An 18043-nucleotide genomic window follows, 5' to 3' on the forward strand; every position below is an offset into this window, starting at 1 on the left:
GCAAGTGTATTGAATGTGAAGCGGATTTCGATGCACCTCATTCTACTTTCAGTCTAGTTCATTTCTTAGAGACATCAAATACCTACTCCTGCTAGTCGATGGCATACCCGCCAGCTGCATTATCCTGAATTCCTTAGGCGTCTCATTTCAGCTTGCCCACGAAATGTCACGAGTCTCAAATAAGGAGAAACGAGCTTCGAGCCCTCCTATCTGCAGAGTTCGCTTAGAGAAACCACACTCTTAGGATAGCGAACGAATTTCCCTCACTCCAAAGGCTTGAAAAATCAGCACTGAAGTCAGCTTCATGAACTAGTTCAAGTTTGATCCATTTCTGCAAGTCGTATGAATGCTTCCTTCCAGTGTCACAACAAGTCTTCTTCATTGTGCTTTGGGCCGCCTTGAGCATGCGACCTCACGGAAACGTAGGCAAGTAGGGGGTATTATTATATTATATCCGTTACAAGTATAAATTGACCTTACCATAGCGCGAGAGAAAGTCTCGCCCGATGGCCATTTTGACTTATACAGTACAATATCCACGGGTCTCAACTTGTTATCAAGTGAAATATCTCACCTCAGATTAACACGGGACGTCTCTATTGCGCCAATAACCAGATCGTTTAGATTGGGAGTGGTCATATCTTGGTGATTGACTTTGTTGGAATATTGACGGCAGAAAAGGGTGGATTTGGAAGGTGGTCTGGGCCGTGCAAATGGCCCTTCCACCTATTTTCACCCAATGGAGGAATCGTGGGCTACGCCCACCAACTTCCTCCGGACATATACATACGTAGTTCAATGCCAAGATTATTAAGCTGCGTACTGGCCCTCAGGCTGCCCTGCTGACGGGTATACCAACAGACTTCTTAGACTTTAGTTCTGGTGGTGACGAGAGCCGCTGGGAAGGTGTTTTTTTGCAGCCGGCATTATTGCTTGCTCCAGATTGACTCGATGCATTCGATTCGTGAGCTCTTTCCGTGTTTCGAGTTTCTCGTCTCTGGCCTGTAGGTGGCATGATAAACGTTTGCCAAAACATTAGCGGTCATCCATCAAGCATAAAGCTCCTCTGGGTGGGGCAAACAGTGGATTTGGGGCGGCGTCAAGCCGGTCGATCTCAGTGTTCCAGAAAATAGAGCGAGTTCATTGGGTATTAATGCCTATCCGTACTCTTGGGCCATCCGGAGCCTTATCTAGCGTTAGTAGAAGTCATCCTTGTCTCGGTAAAAGCTGCTCACTCAGTGTCTCATGAGGCACACCAGTCAAAGTTTCTGCGCACATTCTTGGGTGACGCCCGGTAGAAAATTGACTCCAAAAAAGGTCTAAGGGGAAGGAGGTTTATTCAATCTCCGTCGCTCTTGATTTCTGGATGTACACGACCAGGTCTACTGAATGTCAGTACCTTCGGAGAGGGAAAGAACAGCTCAGGCTGCCCGGGATTCATATTTACTCAATGTTGATCAAGGAGCTCAAATGAAGATAGGTATTACTCGAGGGACGCAAATAGAAACACCTTGGTTGGGGAATCGACCGTATTTCAACGTGAGACACCTCGACCAGATTCCAGCATACCTTGTCCACATCTCATTCACTACCTCTTACAGTAGTACAGACAGTGCTGGGTACCTTACATAACATAACCTCGGAAATTATTATCGGCAAGACACATTTAGGACACACCGAGTATGTAATTTGAAGGTGCCCCTGACGCTCACGGAGCGGGGCGACGGTACGGCAGTCTGTGTTATCAGGACACGAACGGCGCGCTTCAGTGTCACGGAATCTGGTTCCGTTGAATCCCATAGCTGCACTTTTGCGTGCCTGCGTAAGTTTCAGGTTGCTTGCAGTGTGTCTACTCATTTAGGCATACCTACGCAGGTGGGGCAGCCTCAATCAAGAACGGCCCCCGAATCCTTTGATTAAAGGACCAGGCGACGCCATATCTCCGGATCAACTCAACTCGGGGGACATGAAGTAAGACGCATCCTAACGACAACAGCGATCCCTATAGTAATTAAGTAACTGTACACCCACGTAGGAATTCTCCAGGTGGCGCCTGCCTTAGTCTCAGAGAGTCTCAGCACGGATCCCACGCTAGAGTATTCTTGCTCATAATCGAGAGTAGCTTGATTGAAGTGCAATATTCCGGGCAATCCGATTCCCGAAATCCCATGCCAGAAATCCCATTCCAGGCTCGCAATTCGATGCGCCGTTGGTAGATATCCAACTGAGCCGTCTTCCTCCCAGTAAATCCGGCCGATTACCAGTGTGGCCTTTAAATCCATCGATCGTGGAATGGTAAGCCCATCGATCGCGACATGGTAGCTACGGCTTGTGTGGGTTGTGGCGTGGTCCTGTGTCGGGGCGGCGGTGCGGCGAACGTTGCGGCCAGCATAAGGCCAGTCATATTGAACATATTGAAAACCCCGCAGTAAAGTACGTCCGTACTATCGGCTATCATTTTCGTGGTCAGTCTCGAAATTGGTTTGCTTGAGGCATTCGAATTTAGGTACTCACGTACGGCCGAGAGCTCGCATGGGAATGCCTCCGCGCGTAAAATCCCCCACATGCATCTAACTCAGCCTTGAGCCATATGCCATGGAGCGAAAGAGGGGATGCAAATGGACGCTCACCGCTCCATGCTCCTCTTTTTTTTGGTGCCCGAGCTGGTTCATGCGATGCCCAGATGACCCCTTCTGCTGGCAGAATCGCAACGCTGAAATTCCAGGCTGCATGCACTTGCATACAGTTTCTTTGTTCTCCTGCCTGCACCAGCTGGCTGTGTAGCCCGCAGTGTCGCAATTGGGGTGGGCCTCTCAATGCCCGTGGGCGGCACGGCGTGAAAATGATGTATTCAGGCGTTCGCCGGGCCGTTCCCTTCATCACTCATCGCGGCATACAGGAGGTTATCTAGTTCCTACTTGCCAGTAAGGCACATTGTCATGGGAGGTATGAGGATGGCGGCATATGCCCATGTTTCATACCGAGATTGCCCGCCCTCTGCCAAGTCTTTGGTTCCTATTGCTACGGTGTTACCTTAGTTGGCGTTGGTGTTACGAGACTTCGCTGTGATGTGTAAAGCTACAACCAACATGACTGGATTAGGCGCGGAACCGCGGTTATTCCTAACCCCCCCCCCCACCCCCCCAAAGTGTATGTTATCAGAACCTGTAACGGGAGTTATTGACCTTCAGACGGGTATAAACTTATCAAAGGTTTCCCATAGCACTAACCGCTCGCCTCTCAAATGCTAAGAGATATAACTTCCGAGACTTTCTTGGCTTTCGGGCAACAGAAAGTGGGACTGGCGCACCGCCCGTTTTAGTGCATACGTTGGTGGCAAGTCTTGCTAAAATTCAACGAATTGGAAAAGCTGTCATTTATCATTTAGCCCCCAAAGACCAACGCATTCGATCCATCTCAAATATGGGCCATTCAAGACGAGCATACGGCATATTTCGCATCATTCGCCTTTCCTTCTCTCATATGCCTTGTGTAACCACCTTGAAGCGCGCCCGGAAGCGCGGGGGCACCCCGGTGTTCTCAATGGGCTTCAACCAGGAAGGGGGCCTGATAATCGGCAACGGGAAGAGTGACCCGGTACTACGCGCCTGCAATCGAGTTCCTGGGAGGGTGTGGCATTTTCCTCTCGCTGCAGTTGCCATATTTTCAACCACACCACACACGTTCGATCCCCCCCTGGCAGCGTTTACCTGCATGCTTAGGCGTGATGGCTCCGCATCCTGGATATCGTCCGGGGATGCCGCCAAGGGAAACGACAGATACGTTCGTAACAAGAATCCGGAATTCTTGAGATCTGCCTGTGACCTCCCTGCCCCTGCGACCTGTCACTTGGCACTGCTGTAAGGCGGACCGAGACTCGAAAGTGCTTGCGATTAGGCTCCCTCAAAATGTAAATATCCACCCACCACACTCTGACTACTCGCTCATAGTTGTAGGTGACGACTCCTGGATTTATAGGCCCCCTCTCTCTCCGATCTTTGTCTGAGTTGCTGGCTTCCAACCCACGCTCTCGTTTTCCTCTTTCTTCTCAAACTATCTACTCGAAGCTTCGAAGCAACTCCTAGAAATCACTATTTCACATCTACTCCTCGGTTTACACGTCCACAACACCAGCAGCCAGTCTTCAGTAATGGCGTTATCAGTAGATGCACAGCGTCCAACGTCAGTCATAAACGCTTTTCAGATTCCGTCCTCGTCTTGTGTTAATTCACTCAACGATCATGCTGAATCTTTTCGCAATGACCTATCATCGATCAATTACTGACGAAAGAATAGGGATATAAGATACGCAAAGTTTAAAAAAGACCATGCATTGCCAGTTGGGCTCGGTTTCACTACAACACGGCCAGTTTCACAAATACTCTCCACAACCGCTGCCGTCAAGCGACTCGACCTCGACTGCAGAGTCTCAGGACACTCCGGAGGCGCTGTTGGGCAATCTGTCAACAACGTGCCAATCAACCTGCGTGGCGCTGGTTCACAATTCTCAAACTAAGGGTTCAAATTCATCGGAGATCAGCCACTGGTTTGGTGCCATGTGCGACCACACGTTTCCCGGTTGTGGCTGCAACTGTGCCTTGGACCTAGATCCTGGCGGGGGGCTTGTTTCGATTGGGAATAGCCTCGGGATTTTCGCAAGGTACCGAGCGAGTGGGGGGACGGGAAGGAGGCCTTCCCGTTCCGAAAATCGGGGGAGGTCGAGTGTCGAGGACGAATGAAACAATTGGGGTGGAAAAGCGACAAAGGGATAACATAAGTTTTCTCTCGACGCAGATGATATGCGGTTGGTTGACCTCATTGGAAAAAGAAAGGAAACTGCGATCTGATGGGTCAATGCGTTGCACCCAAGATTGGCTGCTTGTTGGGCAGGAACAAACCAAGCACGGGGTTCTGCAGGGGCATTATGTCATTCTCGAGCTCCGTACATCGGAACCGCTGGAGAATTGAGGTGCTTCTGGGCAAGGGAAAGGCAACAATGGGATTCGGGGCGTTTGGGCCAACTACCTTATAGTTGGATGGCACCTACCTCTGCGTGCCCCGGCGCACCGGGTAACTTATTCTCTGCTTTGGCGAGGTTAATTTGGGGTAGGGGCCCAGTATCTCATTCATGGCAAACATTATTATCTTGAGTATGCTTACATAAGCCATCTTATAGTCAGATTAGATAGACGTGGGATGGGACTTTTTCTCTCATCCATCGGCATCATAATTGATTGTTGTCGATAGTGCCCTTAGCTCTCCATTTCTTTCATCAAATCCTGCCACCTGATCTTCATGGGATTATCCCTGAAATGATCCACGTCAACGGGGCCGTTTCATCCCAATTGAGAAAGACACCCACCGACTTGTGCACAGACAAGAGTTTAAAGAACGGACCCGTCTTTCATCTGAATAAGTCGACTTTATTTTGACTGCGCTTGTTGATGGATGAAATTGGCCATGGAAACCACTCCAAACTCCGCTTGATGAGAAATCCCGAATTGAGGCTATATCACAAAATCCGGGATAACTCCACCGGTTTTTTTTTTTAGTTCCGTCACGGGCTGCTGGTCGGTGCACCAGGCAATTAGGCAGCGTTGAGCACGCGAGAGGCAGCCGCCAACGACTCTGGCGAACTGAATATGGTCCGCGAGAGATCCTGGTCACGGGACGCGGGCGGGCGACGAACATGAACGCCTGGAGAGTTCTATTCGTGGTGTTGCGCGGGGGTGAAAGTGCAAATGTGAAAAAATTTTCTCACCCGAATTGACCAGTGGATGAGAACCAGAGGGAGCCACGTACCTCCCGTCGTGACCTCACTGTTGAAATCAGTGTTCTCCAGCGCGCGCAGGACGCGCCCGTTCTGCACCACATTTCTACTTCCTGTTCATGCAACACTGCGACAGGTGAGATTGCGGCGTCCAATGTGAGCGCTGAAGAATGAAAACTCTTCACTTGCTGTGGCTGAGATTGGTCTCTTCATCGCAGGGTTGGCACAGGTTATAGAATTTGCAGAATGTGGCTGAGATGGGATGGACAGACTATGTGTGATTGAGACGGTGTCAGACGGAAACGATGATAGAAAAATGTTTTTCTCACCCTGGCAAGGGCTAGTTAGGCAGTAGGTAGGGACTCGAGAGCGGTATTGAATTGCTTCATCGCTGCGCGGCTGCGCCTCACAGCAGTCGGCGCCGTGAAGACGAAAAAAGGGGCTGTGTTTGTACCAAATGTTCCGTATCACTTCGTGAGCGGTATAGTGGCTGACGCAAACTGGACGAGTGTTTAGGTGGGAAAATGACGAGGAGGGAGGGGACTGGCTGGCGGGCACCTGCCACACCACAAACATTCAATCGTTCGGATGACAGCAGGTCGGTGATCTAATCGCGGGACAAGCAGAAATCGATCAGGCTGTGGATACGTCGAAAAGCGCGAAGAGCGAACTGTTGGAGCAAGTAGAGTGGCTGGAGCTGGGGCGGGCGGAGTTTAGACACCCGACGTCCTCCGTGAGCAGTACCTAGGTGATTTTGTGACCCTATTCCGAGCTATCTCCAAGATGTTTTCTGGAAGATCTGAACGGATCATCTTGAGAGTAGGTGATGATCACAGGACAACTGAATTGTCAGGACGAACAGACCCCTGCGCCGGCAGCATTAGAGGCCAACCCAAAGCGTGTCGGCTGCCACTCAATGGGAGCGGACATCGAGTCTGGGTCTGGAGTCTCGGCCAACTGAGGTGACTTGGGGCTGATTCTGCAATGAAAAACGAATAGAGGGGGGTAAGGTATCCGTAGGTTCTGGTGCAATTCACTCATGTCGAAGGAGGCTAGCGTGTTTTCGGTTGAACCGGGCATTAAGCTGCTCCTCCCGAGCGCAAGAAGCGAGGAGCCGCCTACCAATGCACCATGCGCTTGCAAGAGTTGGAGGAACATGTGGCACCCGCGTTGGGCAGTGGCGCTAGGCGGTGGAGTTTGTGGTGACGAATTTAGTGTACGGATAAGGTACTTTGATAAAGCGCCAATTGATGGAAATGGAGAATATCCTACCTACCTATGTCATGCGCGGCACTTGGCTTTCGGGGAACCAGCAATACGTGACTGTCACATCTTCTGTTCTAAGGGGTTTTTAGGTGCAATGTTTCAAGTGAGAATCTATGGATACATCATGTCTCCACGATCTTAGGTGTAGGGATCCATAACAAACCAGGTACTGCCAGGTACTCTTGAAGTCTTTTATCGTACCGTACCTTACTCCGTAGTCTCACTTTGCCAGTAGCATTTCATACCACCCGAAATGCTCCCAAGTCCAACCCTGGGCCCTCCAACCTACCGTCGACCGAAGCGATGCGAAGCCATTCAGAGGCCCTCGTGCATTTCAATTTCAGCCTTACGAAGATCCCAGCTTTCTGAAGGATTGGCGTCAGCATCTCCCCATGCACCCGTCCGAGGCATCTTTCGTCGGTTCATCTGAATTCCGCCGAACGAGATAAGATGGTCGTCGTCAGAGCACCGACACCGACCCAGAATGGGACTGCCCCTCTGTTTCCCTTGCTTCCACCTATGTACCCCGGTTAGGCACATTTGTAGCTATTCGCAACCCAGAGGCCCATGTCGCCTCGAATTTCTGCCCGCCGACCCCACCGCCGCTAATTCTCAACCGCGACCTGACGGGTTGGACGTTGTCAAAGATGGGAATTTTGGGGCGCCACCACCTGCCCCAAGGTCCTGACCTCACCTCTCCCATAGTGGCACGCTCTGACCTAAGGTACCCGGTCGCTCTTTCTCGTTCCCGGGTCTCCATCACACCCCCCTCGTCGTCGTCGTCTTTGTTACAAGCCCCCTGGGCCCTTTTTGCATTCGTACCCCTCTCATCTTTGCGTCGGCCTCGCGTTTGGCGCCGGTACGTACCGAGACATTGGTGACTTCAAGTTCAAGGCCGTCGCGCCAAGCAAAAAGGACTACTCATGATGTACAGCTGGAGAATTCTGAACTACGTCGAGTGGCAGGCGATGCTGAGAAGTTGACCTGGACGCAAATGGAAGAGACGAGGGCGGAAAGCAAATGGCAACATGTAATCTTGTTGCTCTGCTACTTGATGCAACGGCAATTCTGGCTTGACAAAGATGAGATGTTGTAAAAATTGCACAGCTCGAGGGAGTGTAGAGCGAATGGTGACCAGAGACAGAGATTCACCCGCCTCCCCTACAGTCTACCCGCCTCCCCTCCCCACTCCTTCTTTGCCCTGCCCTGTAAGGCCCTGGGCTAGGAGGATAGCGGCGCAAAGAGGGAGTGCGCGGTCGCTCGACAACACCTGGCACCTGTCAGACGAAATGGAAAGCTAGATGGGAGTAAAAGCCACAGCGGGTCAGCAGGGTTCCAAGGTAATGGAAATGGACGAGAGGGTGGAAGTGGGTGCGTTCCTGACGGGGTTGGAGCGCGTGTCTTGCGTGTGAAGCTGCTACTGGCCCGACCTGTTCTGCTTCTTCAATCACTCGCTCTTCTTTCACTCCCTCTTCAATCACTCCAATCTCCAATGGCTCCTGTCCCGAGTCTGCTACGAGCGCCCCACCTCTGTCGTTCCCATTCTTTACCTACTCCGTACACCCAAACCCTCGAACCCCCTGGATCCTGCCAGCTGGGTTGTGTGTCTTTGCATCTATCTGTCTTTGCATCCTACACAGATACATACCAGCAATAGTCCTAGTCCAGGTCCCGCCGCCGCCGCCGTCTCCTCCGCCTTGTCCTGCCTCCACCTACCGGCTCTGCTTTGGGAGAGAAAAGGGTGGATTCGCCGGCGAGCAAAGAGTCAAGCACTAAACGTTATGAAGCGGGGACACGTGCGCAAAGGATCCATGGAAGCTTCTTTTGCTCTTCGGTCTGCGTGCATTGACCTCCTCTTTCCGATCATTATCATTATCTCGCCCCTTGGGCATGAGATGAGAATTACTCCCAGAGGTGGCCGATGACAAAATCTTCAGCGGAGCTACAGAGAGCAAGCAAACACAAGCGTAAGGTACATTACGCACGTCGTGGAGGGGCGGATTCGTGCCTTGAGAATCTGCATGTCACTCTCGAGTCTTAAGGGGTCTCATCCCCTGAGGTAAGGCAGGTAGGTAGACAAACACAAACAGCTCTCCCCGATTTCCTCGACCGGGACTGGACCCTGCGTGGGTCAAGTGCGGACCCTGTTTGTGAGTCGGACAGTTCTAATCCCGCATCTTTATGGAGCAGGGCCTTGTAGCGTTGCTGAGAGGGTGACAGATGGACCTACCGGTGCGACCGTCCCAAGCTAAAAAGTGCTCGGGACACTTGAGAGCTCTGAGTTACCGCTCCGTCGTCGTCCGTTTCTTCCTCCTCCTCCTTCACCACCACCGTCCTTTTCCTTTTTACCTGCCTGCCTTCCTCACACTCTCTCTGCCTTCTCTCAAGATTTCTCTCTCAAGACGTTTTGCTTTTGCAGGACACGCTTTTCTTACATCGAGTACCAACGCAAGAGACATGGTTCCTATACCTAAGTCTAGTGTCATCCGACGACAGACCAGCTCTCGGCTCCCCAACACCACACGCAACATTGCCCGGCAACGACACGACCGTTCTACGACCTACCATTCTGCCGCTTCGTGTGAACCTGAATGGACCCAAGATTACACCTATCGCACCGATACATACCTTCACTTGCAAGCGCGCCCTAACCTACCTTGCAACCCGCACTACAACGCCGAGGCGACCAAAATCCAGCATGTCCTCTTTCGCAGCCAAGCAAGGCTCCGCCCAGTCGTAAGTTCAATACCCCATTCTCGCGAACTTCAATAGCGCTCCACCGCGCGTTGCTCCAAGAGCACCGTGACTTCTTCTTGGCATCTCAGCAAATGTCTCCAAGCCCAGCTCTGCGCCGCCGCGTGAGCAAGTATGCCATGCCGGCGCGTTTGTGGAGGCATGGAATTCACTCTTTTATAGAGCTTTACCGCCAGTGTTTGCCAGCTTCGCGAACTGAGCAAAGCTGCTCAGGGCCCCGCGGGGTCGCAGAATAGCATGCGGCTCTGGAGCATGCGCTTTCGAGCCAACTGGACATTTACAGTGGCATGGATATCGTGTTGGCGAGAGGTCCTTCATCATCCACCCAGATTCCTACCTCTTCTCTTATTGATTCGTTCGATTGCGTTGTGGTTCGGCTTGGCTAATATGTGGGTTGCTTAGGGGTGCTTCGGGAAGACAGCCCCGCCAAGAGGGAAGAGCTGACACCGGGGCTGAGGATCGCCTCCGGGACTTCGAGGAAGACATCGACCTCGAACTCGTGAGCAGCGATCGTGCTGGGAGCCATGAGCGACAAGACACTCGAGCCCAGCGTGTCGCTGATGCAATCTCCAGGGTTGACCAACTCATTCCTCGCGGCCCAGGGGCCGCGGGTGAAGAAGCTCAGCCCAATGATGGTCAGACGAAAGACCTTCGAGGTGCTGGATCGCGATTCTCGGAATAGTGTTGCAGTCGCCCTGCAAAGTCAAGTCAGTGTCGGCTGCAATACCATACCAAGGCATTACAACCCTCGTCCACCTTTCAGACCGACCCGTCGTATGTCGCTTTTGGCGAGGTTCGTCAGTCGACTGGATTGGGTTGGGTGAATGGTCCGTGCACAGAGATAAGATAGCGAAAGCATTGACCCTTTCCCCGAGGTCAGCCTCAGGCATACCCATCATGTTATACGAATGAGGCAAAAACACCACAACAAAACAGGTCTTCTGAAAGAAGGCTTGTCATGATGAGAAGACGGAAATGAAGAAACGGAAGCGTTGCGAGCGAGCGATATCGATGGGGTTTCCCTTTTTCATCTTTTTTCCAAGACGAGTGCGTGGATATCTCATGTTGAGAATGCGGAGGATAATGAATGGCGAGGGATCAGGTGATGTTTGTAGGAGGTGATGATGGGAGACGCGATTTCTTTTGGTTTTGTGTTGTGATTTTCTTTCCTTTGAAAAGAAGCATGGCTTCATGGTATCGCGCTTGGAATACTTGGCGTCAGGGGCCGAGTGGTTTGTCGCACGCCCGTCGTCGGTCGCGGAGAATCGTCTTCCATGAAGCACTCAAGAGGTGTGATGCTTGGCCTCTGGATACCATGGATGAGAGATGAACCAAAAGACGAGGAGGGAAGTGTGTGCTGGAGGTTTGCATGATGGCGAAGGGGTAATATGATGAAGGAGAGAAGTGACTGTGCTTAGGAAGATGACACTTCCTCTTCATATGAGGGGGGCTGGGTCCTCGGGCTTCGAATGAACCAATGGCGTTCGCCCTCTCAATCGGTCAAGAATTCTTCCGGGGCCTTTCATTTCGAGGAGTCTAAAATAACCATTTTCGTGTTGCCTCAGACTTCCAGGTTGTTTGCATAATAAAGCTGGGCAGGCCGAATTTATTCAATACGAATTTCATACTTTGCGCATCAGTGATCATTGAAGTCTTAAACGATGACATATTGCACGTCTCCAGATCTGTAAGCATCAACGTACCGACCCCATTGAAAGCATTGCACCGTGTCTTGCCTACCGAAAGATACATTCACGAAATCATCCAACGTCATCATCATGGCTTTCATAGACAAATGTATGCCGAATGTCGACGAAGATGCTCGAATCAGGTGTATCACAGGGCTCCCAAGGATTCATAGCAAACAGCTTCATCACAGCCCGATGCATCTCAAAGGAGTCTCATTGAGCTACATCTCCTTTTCACGGTCCTCACGTCCCGTCAATTAATTTATATACCTACAAACGATGCCAACCATCAACCTTATCTCATGATCTCTGAAAGATACCATCAAACCATTTCTGAATCTGCTCGGCCCCATCACCACCAACTGAAGTAACAAGCCCAACATACCCATCCGGTCGCAACCCAACAACAGCACCCTCGCCCTTAGCAACCCCATACCTCTCATACGCCCTCTCAGGCTCCTCATAAAACGTCTCCCCATCAACAAACACCTTGTCATAATCCCATCCAAGCTTACTATCAAACGGATGATACGCCTCGTGCACGTCCTTTAACAAATCAACCTCGTCCCGCGGCGCAGTATGCACGAGCACGACGTCGACGATACTCGGGTCCTCGCCCGTCTTGAACTTGATCTCCCCGCTGTGCGGATCCGACGCGGGACAGAGCGCGATCGTCGGCAGCTTGGGCAGGTAGCTTGACAGCCACGCGCCGAGGGCGTTGACGGTGTTGCGCTGGGTAGGTTGGGAGATGTCGCCGCCGAACACGACGAGGCGGAAGCGCCCGTTGGAGGGAATCTTGTGGTGCAGTTCCCAGAGGCGGGCGTCGGATTGGCGGATGACTTTGTATGACGGGAAGCGCTGGCCGAGTTTGCAGTTTGTGGCGAGGGATTGTGTGCTTTTCGCGACGCTCTTTACGAGGATGTTGGGCAAGTCGTCGGTGTCTGAGACTGTGTCTGCCTCTTTGGCGACGAGGACTGTTGGTTGGTAGTTTACGCCGACACCGGTTGTGAACTGCGATACTACGTCAGCTCATCGTCGCACTTGCCCCCATCTCATCACTGGGAACCGGAGAAGACTGGAGTTGGTGTGTAACGTACCATCCGACTAGTATGGAACGCTTTCTGGAACACATCATCCGACACGCCCGTCTCGCTCTGGATATCCTTTGGCGGCGCGCCCGTGAAGAGCTTGGAGAACTTGCCGTCAAAGGCGATGAGGTCCTTTGCAATCTTCTTGCGCTCGAGCTCGTAGGTCGAGAGGACGTCGCGCGGCAGGATGTTCTTGCACGCGAGGCCGATCTTCCAGCCGAGGTTGTAGCTATCTTGCATCGAGATGTTCATGCCCTGGCCGGCTTTCGGGGAGTGCGTGTGCACGGCGTCTAGGAGCATCCGGTCAGTTTCTGGCGGGTATGGATGAAGGGCAGAGATGAGGAATTTTGCTTACCTCCCGCGAGAAAGACGCGGTTGAGTTTGCTAAAGTTGTCACCTGTTCGTTGACCGATTTGGTAGGCCGTCCACCTAATAGCACTTTAGCACCCCGACCACCACATCAAGCAGAAGTTGTGTTGACTCACCAGTCACAGTAGTGATACTCCAGCTTGTATGGGCTGAAGATTCTCTGCGCAGACTTGAAGATGATCTCCGGGGTGATCTGCGACCTGTCGACGCGGCCGCCGCCCGCCGAGACCTCCTTGAGTTGGATGTAGAGACGGACCATCCTGTTCTCGCGAGGGATAATCATCAGCGCGCCGGCCGTGTTCTGGATCATGGTCCTGAACCTGATATCGGCTATCTGAAGTCAATATACTGCGCCGCTGTAGTAGAGGCCAAAACTTACGAAAGTCGGTGATGGGAACGATATCCATCACGCCCCTAAAGTCGTCACCATCAGACAAACAGTTCATCATGGCTCACATCACACTTACTCACCAAATGGCATCAGTACTCTCCCCCTTCATCTCGAACTCCTTCCCGAGCGCCTTCCTAGTCCACGAGTGCGCCCCATCACAACCAACGACATACTTGGCCCGCACAACCTCATCCCTCGCCTCCCACCCCTTGGACCTATCCAAAATCCCCGCGACATCGTCTTCGGCGAGGTTACTCCTAAAGATGCCATCACTAAGATTACTCAGCATCTGCGTCGGCGTCGCCTCCTCCTCCGTCAGGTGCCGCAGCGTCACCGTCACAGGGTACGCGTCCGGGTCCTCGGCGGTGGCCTCGTCGATCTCGAGTGAGGTCGGGATGACCATGCGCTCGACCTGCAGTGGCTCCTCATTTGAAGGGTACGACGCGCGGATGCCGTCGATGAAGAATTGTTCGATGCGGCCTTGGTGCAGGACAGATTCGGTGAAGCGGGAGAGGCCTGGGATTGTGTTTACTGATTTGGCGCTGCGCTGGATCGTGCCGTTCTCGTCGGGGTTCCAAAAGCTGACCTCTGCGGTAGGTGTTAGCGAGGTCTCTGTCCTCGTTCTCCCATCTCAGGCGTAAGGTGAGGTCAGGCATACCGAGCATGCGGTTTGCTTCTTTCCATACGCGCTCTGCGACGCCGAAGCTGTCTAGGATCTCGAGGGATCTCACTTGGAAACTGTGATATGGGTCAGCGCTTGTAATTTCGTTCCAGAGATTCGATTCTCTCACCCGTCTGCTTGCCCAGAGTAGACCTTGGCGATCCTCTTATCGACAATACGGGTCTTGACACCGAGTCTGGATAACCAGAGTGCCAACATCAGCCCAGCAGGGCCAGCTCCGATGATGAGGACATCGACCTTACTCTCAGGAAGCTCAGTCATGATGTGCACTACCCGGATTTCAGAACTTCAGAGCAATGGAGATGGGAGAAGGAGGACTAGAGTGTTGAAGATGCAGGACAGATGAATTCGACTAGTAGTAGTTTAAAATACTAATTCGTATATGAATTGAGCCGGCTTCGATTTCCCCACGATCTCGGGCGGATTTATTCCTCGAGGGACAAGTCCACGGATTAAAGGTCCTTCGGAACATCATCTTGAGTGTGTGTAGCACCATTGGACGACCACCTATCCGCAGAAAACTGCCGCCAGAGGCTAAGGTTTTTGGGGAAATAAGCGATGAGAAAGCATGACAAAGAGGGGCCGAAGGGAGAGGCCTAATTGGGGACCTCAACTCACCGACGTCATCGGGGCATGTGGGGTAGATCTCCAATGCAGGGACTCACGGAGTTCGAGGTACTCAAGTACTTGGTAATGCGGCCGCCCTGGATGGACTGCCACACTGCATACGCTGCACTTCATCTCAAGACACACATGGTGTGCGTGCCACATGTACGGGGTAACAGAATGTGGATGCAAGCCGCCGCATTCTAGATTGTGGAGGGGTACATTTCCGTAATTCCGCTGTGTAAGTGGTATCTAACACGCCACTATAGGTACGGATATTGGGACGCCTCTGCATACTACCCGATATCTTTCAGCCCACTGGCTACGGTATTCTACGTTTCTGCGGCACACATACATCCCTCGTCCCTTTTTGTAGAGTAGCCGTAAATGACATCCGTGTTATCTCTTTCACTCAGCGCCCGGCCCGGCCCGCCCGAGGTCGCGCCGGACTCTCCACACCCTCGACCCCACGGGGCGCTTCTCGTGACCCTGCAGGACCTCAATCCACGGTGTGTGCGTGTCACTCAAGTCACCGGCAAGCTCGAGGTTCTCGGGCTCTTCGTCCGAGTTGTCGCTCTCCGTATCCTCGTCCATGACTTCCACCGTGTCATACTTGGAGTTATCTACATCGCTGCCGTTGAAGGACTGGTAGTACAGGTCTTCCGTATACGCCCAGCCGGGGGAGTCAAGCTTGCCGTGGACTAGCAATAAGTGGTGGCCCGCTGCTTTGGCTGCCTCGATGCGTCCCAGGGGAATCGGTGTGAGAATCTGGAGAGTGCCAGTCTTTGTGTCGATGCCTCGTAATAGCACCTGGCCCAGCGTTTGCGCGTATCGTGGATCCATAGTTTGGGCATCGGTATTGGGGATATAAGGGATTCCCTCAGGAGTCCTGGCGACAATTGCCTCCAAGTCTAGCGCAACACCATCAACATCCATCACGTCAGCGCTCGATGCTGCAGAAGAAAAGCCACTGCTCTCTCTAGCCAGACGACTGAACGCCCTGGTGTCCTCGGTTTCGACCAGACATAGGATAGACCCGTTGATGGTCTCTGCGAGGAGCTCTGCCGGCGGTTGATACTCATAGCTAACAATCCCCGTAATTCCGCGGTTCTTCCCCTTGTAGCCGACCAGCAACGGAGGCGATGATGAAAGCGGGGTAGGGTTCCACAGCAGCTGATTCGACGGGTTTCTCTTGGTGTGGAAATACGCCAACGCCTGCATCGAACGTAGATGTGCCGCGGTTCTCGAAGTGAATTCCGACTGCTGCGAGGGAAGCAGTGTGAAGACTGTCTTACACGCCGCCTGCAGGCCCTCGACGGTCTCTCTAGGGCCGTCCTCGGACATGTAAATCACCTCGGTAGGCTTGATTGTTGACACAAGCTCACTGAGTAGGTCCAGCCCTGTTCCCAAGACCCAACCAGGCGTGTTGATGATCAATGGCAGCCCTTGACAGGTGTCTCGGTAGCGTTGAAACAGATCGAGTGCACATTCCAGATACAGCTCTGGGTCGGACGCAGGTGATACTGAAGCTATTGAGTGACATCTTATAACGGTCACATTCTGCTCATTCGCTGCAATGTGGGCAAAAGATGGACTCAAGTTGGGTTCTCTAACCTGAACCAAGGCGATTGTACCTGCCGGAGTATACTCTGGCTGACCGGGATCCAGCTCCATCACAACGACTGATGATGGCGTTTGCCGGGTCCTAGTCTGCTGGCCGGCGCCCGTGAGCAGCCGATTGCCCAGTATACGGCCAAAGGTGGATTTGCCCGACGATTTTGGGCCGCATAGCATCACGCTGAGGGCTGGTTGCCCTGGTTTCGCCTTCGTCAACCCCGCCAACTTCTTGTTCCAGGCGGGGTGCGAACGCAGATCCTGGACGAGAGCTCGCTTCGGCGCGTCTTCGGAGGTACAGATCTGTCCGCTATTAGTATGCGACGGATTCGAGGTGTCCCAGACATCAACTAACAATCTTGTAGGTATCGGTCTTGGCGCCTCGTCTACTCGCTTTTCCTTCAGGCTCATGCCACAGACTTCGGAAGAGAGGTGACAGCCGCTCGAGCTTACGCAGGCTCGCCCCTTGCGGGTGAGGATGCAGCTCAAGTTTTGTCTCCTCTGAGCAGCGCAGCACGGGGATCGCATGGCAGTGAGGAGCATGAACCCATTTGGTGCCGTCAGAAGCTCGAATACTCGCTCCTGCTATAGTGATCTCGCCATCGAGTACCTTGATACCATAGCTTCCGAGTACCAGAAAACGCTTGACTCGTCAACGAAATTCCTTATGTCGTATTCAAGGATAGGTTTACCTCGCTGTCATGGAGTCTCAACTCGAGAATGCCTCCTGCAACTCTGCGAGAGTTACTTTTACTTGGTCTGAACGTCGAGAACTGCTGAGGTCCAGCCTTTGCCGGATCGATGTCTTCAGGATCTGCGGTAGGACTACTGAGAAGCTTGTCAGAGGGCTTTCGAAGGGCGAGGCGGGGAGATCATACTTGGGTTCTTGTGCTCCTGCTACTGGCATAGATGCACTCTGGCCGGGGTTCGTCTTTGGCGTGTGCTGGGTTGTTTCTTCCTCAGTGGAGGCGACCCTTTTTGACGATCTTGCTTTCGCGGGGGACCGTCCTTTAGGTGTAGGCGTAGGAGTTGACGCCTGGGAATCGGGGGCTGGCTGAGACTCGGCTTGAGGTGCTGGAGACAAGGACGGGCTTGCTGAAAGCAACTGCTGCCTCAACGCAAATGCGCTCATTGCTATTCGGCTGTTAGCCGTTGCTTAGGTGAAGATGCCGTTGAAAGCAGCACAAGGGGTGACAACTAACGCCTTGAGCCTTCAATTGTCTCGACCTTACGTCGCTTTGGTGTCGCCATGGTGGGTTCCTTGGTCGCAGGGGGGGAGATCTACTACGGTTTTGATTCTAGAACAAATTCTTTCAATGATCCTCCCGTGACTTTCAGGAGACAGCAGGAGCAGTGATGGTTGTGCCTGCCGAGCAGCTGCAGCAAGATAACCTCAGCTTGCGCCCAGGAAGGCACGATCCTTCCTGATTTTGCCCGAAAGGCAGGTACTTTACCGCACCTCTCACAATCTGCACGAGGAAGGTACCTTAGACGCCCCTGGTTGAGACTGCCTTTCGCAATTTACCCCCTTCTTGCACCTTGCCAACGCCAGGTCAGCTCGTTTCTTTTCTAATCTCAACTCAACGCAACCTCAACTGGCCAAACTCACACACAGAATTTTGCTAATTTCTACCAATCTCAAGCTTTCAACACCCACTCAACTGAGCACTGTGGGCGTCAATCCGAAATGGCAGCCGAATCCGTCGGACCCCGCGATCGCGATATGAGATTTGGAGGTGAAGCACTCACACCGAAAACCGCGCTGGAAAATCCTTCATGCGAATCCGAACGCCCACGCCCACGCCCACGCACTTT

General features: G+C 52.7%; 6 protein-coding genes across 6 annotated transcripts; 4 read left to right on the forward strand and 2 right to left on the reverse strand.

Annotated features, from left to right (window-relative positions):
* The first annotated feature begins 8999 nt into the window (after window positions 1-8999).
* On the forward strand, window positions 9000-9918 carry BDP81DRAFT_192659 (uncharacterized protein). The gene is made up of 2 exons (XM_060582433.1): window positions 9000-9186; window positions 9257-9918. The coding sequence occupies exon 2, from the start codon at window positions 9257-9259 to the stop codon at window positions 9806-9808; it is 552 nt and encodes a 183-aa protein (XP_060447454.1). The 5' UTR covers window positions 9000-9186; the 3' UTR covers window positions 9809-9918.
* BDP81DRAFT_273271 (uncharacterized protein) lies at window positions 9805-9963 on the forward strand (the record flags this gene model as incomplete). Its single annotated transcript, XM_060582945.1, has 1 exon — window positions 9805-9963. A coding segment is annotated over one exon (159 nt), but the record flags the coding sequence as incomplete, so codon positions are not given.
* A 287-nt stretch (window positions 9964-10250) lies between these two features.
* On the forward strand, window positions 10251-10472 carry BDP81DRAFT_315164 (uncharacterized protein; the record flags this gene model as incomplete). The annotated part of the gene is made up of 1 exon (XM_060584067.1): window positions 10251-10472. A coding segment is annotated over one exon (222 nt), but the record flags the coding sequence as incomplete, so codon positions are not given.
* A 291-nt stretch (window positions 10473-10763) lies between these two features.
* Window positions 10764-11223, forward strand: BDP81DRAFT_192627 (uncharacterized protein). Its single transcript, XM_060582432.1, has one exon. The coding sequence runs from the start codon at window positions 10878-10880 to the stop codon at window positions 11118-11120; it is 243 nt and encodes an 80-aa protein (XP_060447457.1). The 5' UTR covers window positions 10764-10877; the 3' UTR covers window positions 11121-11223.
* A 555-nt stretch (window positions 11224-11778) lies between these two features.
* On the reverse strand, window positions 11779-14269 carry BDP81DRAFT_459470 (FAD binding domain-containing protein; the record flags this gene model as incomplete). Its single annotated transcript, XM_060593542.1, has 8 exons — window positions 11779-12489; window positions 12576-12856; window positions 12922-12995; window positions 13052-13265; window positions 13315-13349; window positions 13407-13914; window positions 13985-14064; window positions 14118-14269. 8 exons carry the CDS (start codon window positions 14267-14269, stop codon window positions 11779-11781), a joined length of 2055 nt encoding a protein of 684 aa, XP_060447458.1.
* Window positions 14270-15022: 753 nt separating this feature from the next.
* BDP81DRAFT_392256 (uncharacterized protein) lies at window positions 15023-17479 on the reverse strand (the record flags this gene model as incomplete). The annotated part of the gene is made up of 5 exons (XM_060587683.1): window positions 15023-16531; window positions 16584-16871; window positions 16921-17056; window positions 17107-17362; window positions 17431-17479. 5 exons carry the CDS (start codon window positions 17477-17479, stop codon window positions 15023-15025), a joined length of 2238 nt encoding a protein of 745 aa, XP_060447459.1.
* Between the last annotated feature and the right edge of the window lie 564 nt (window positions 17480-18043).

Source organism: Colletotrichum phormii (assembly GCF_030913505.1).
Source record: "Colletotrichum phormii strain CBS 102054 chromosome Unknown BDP81scaffold_6, whole genome shotgun sequence".
Lineage (NCBI taxonomy): Eukaryota > Fungi > Ascomycota > Sordariomycetes > Glomerellales > Glomerellaceae > Colletotrichum > Colletotrichum phormii.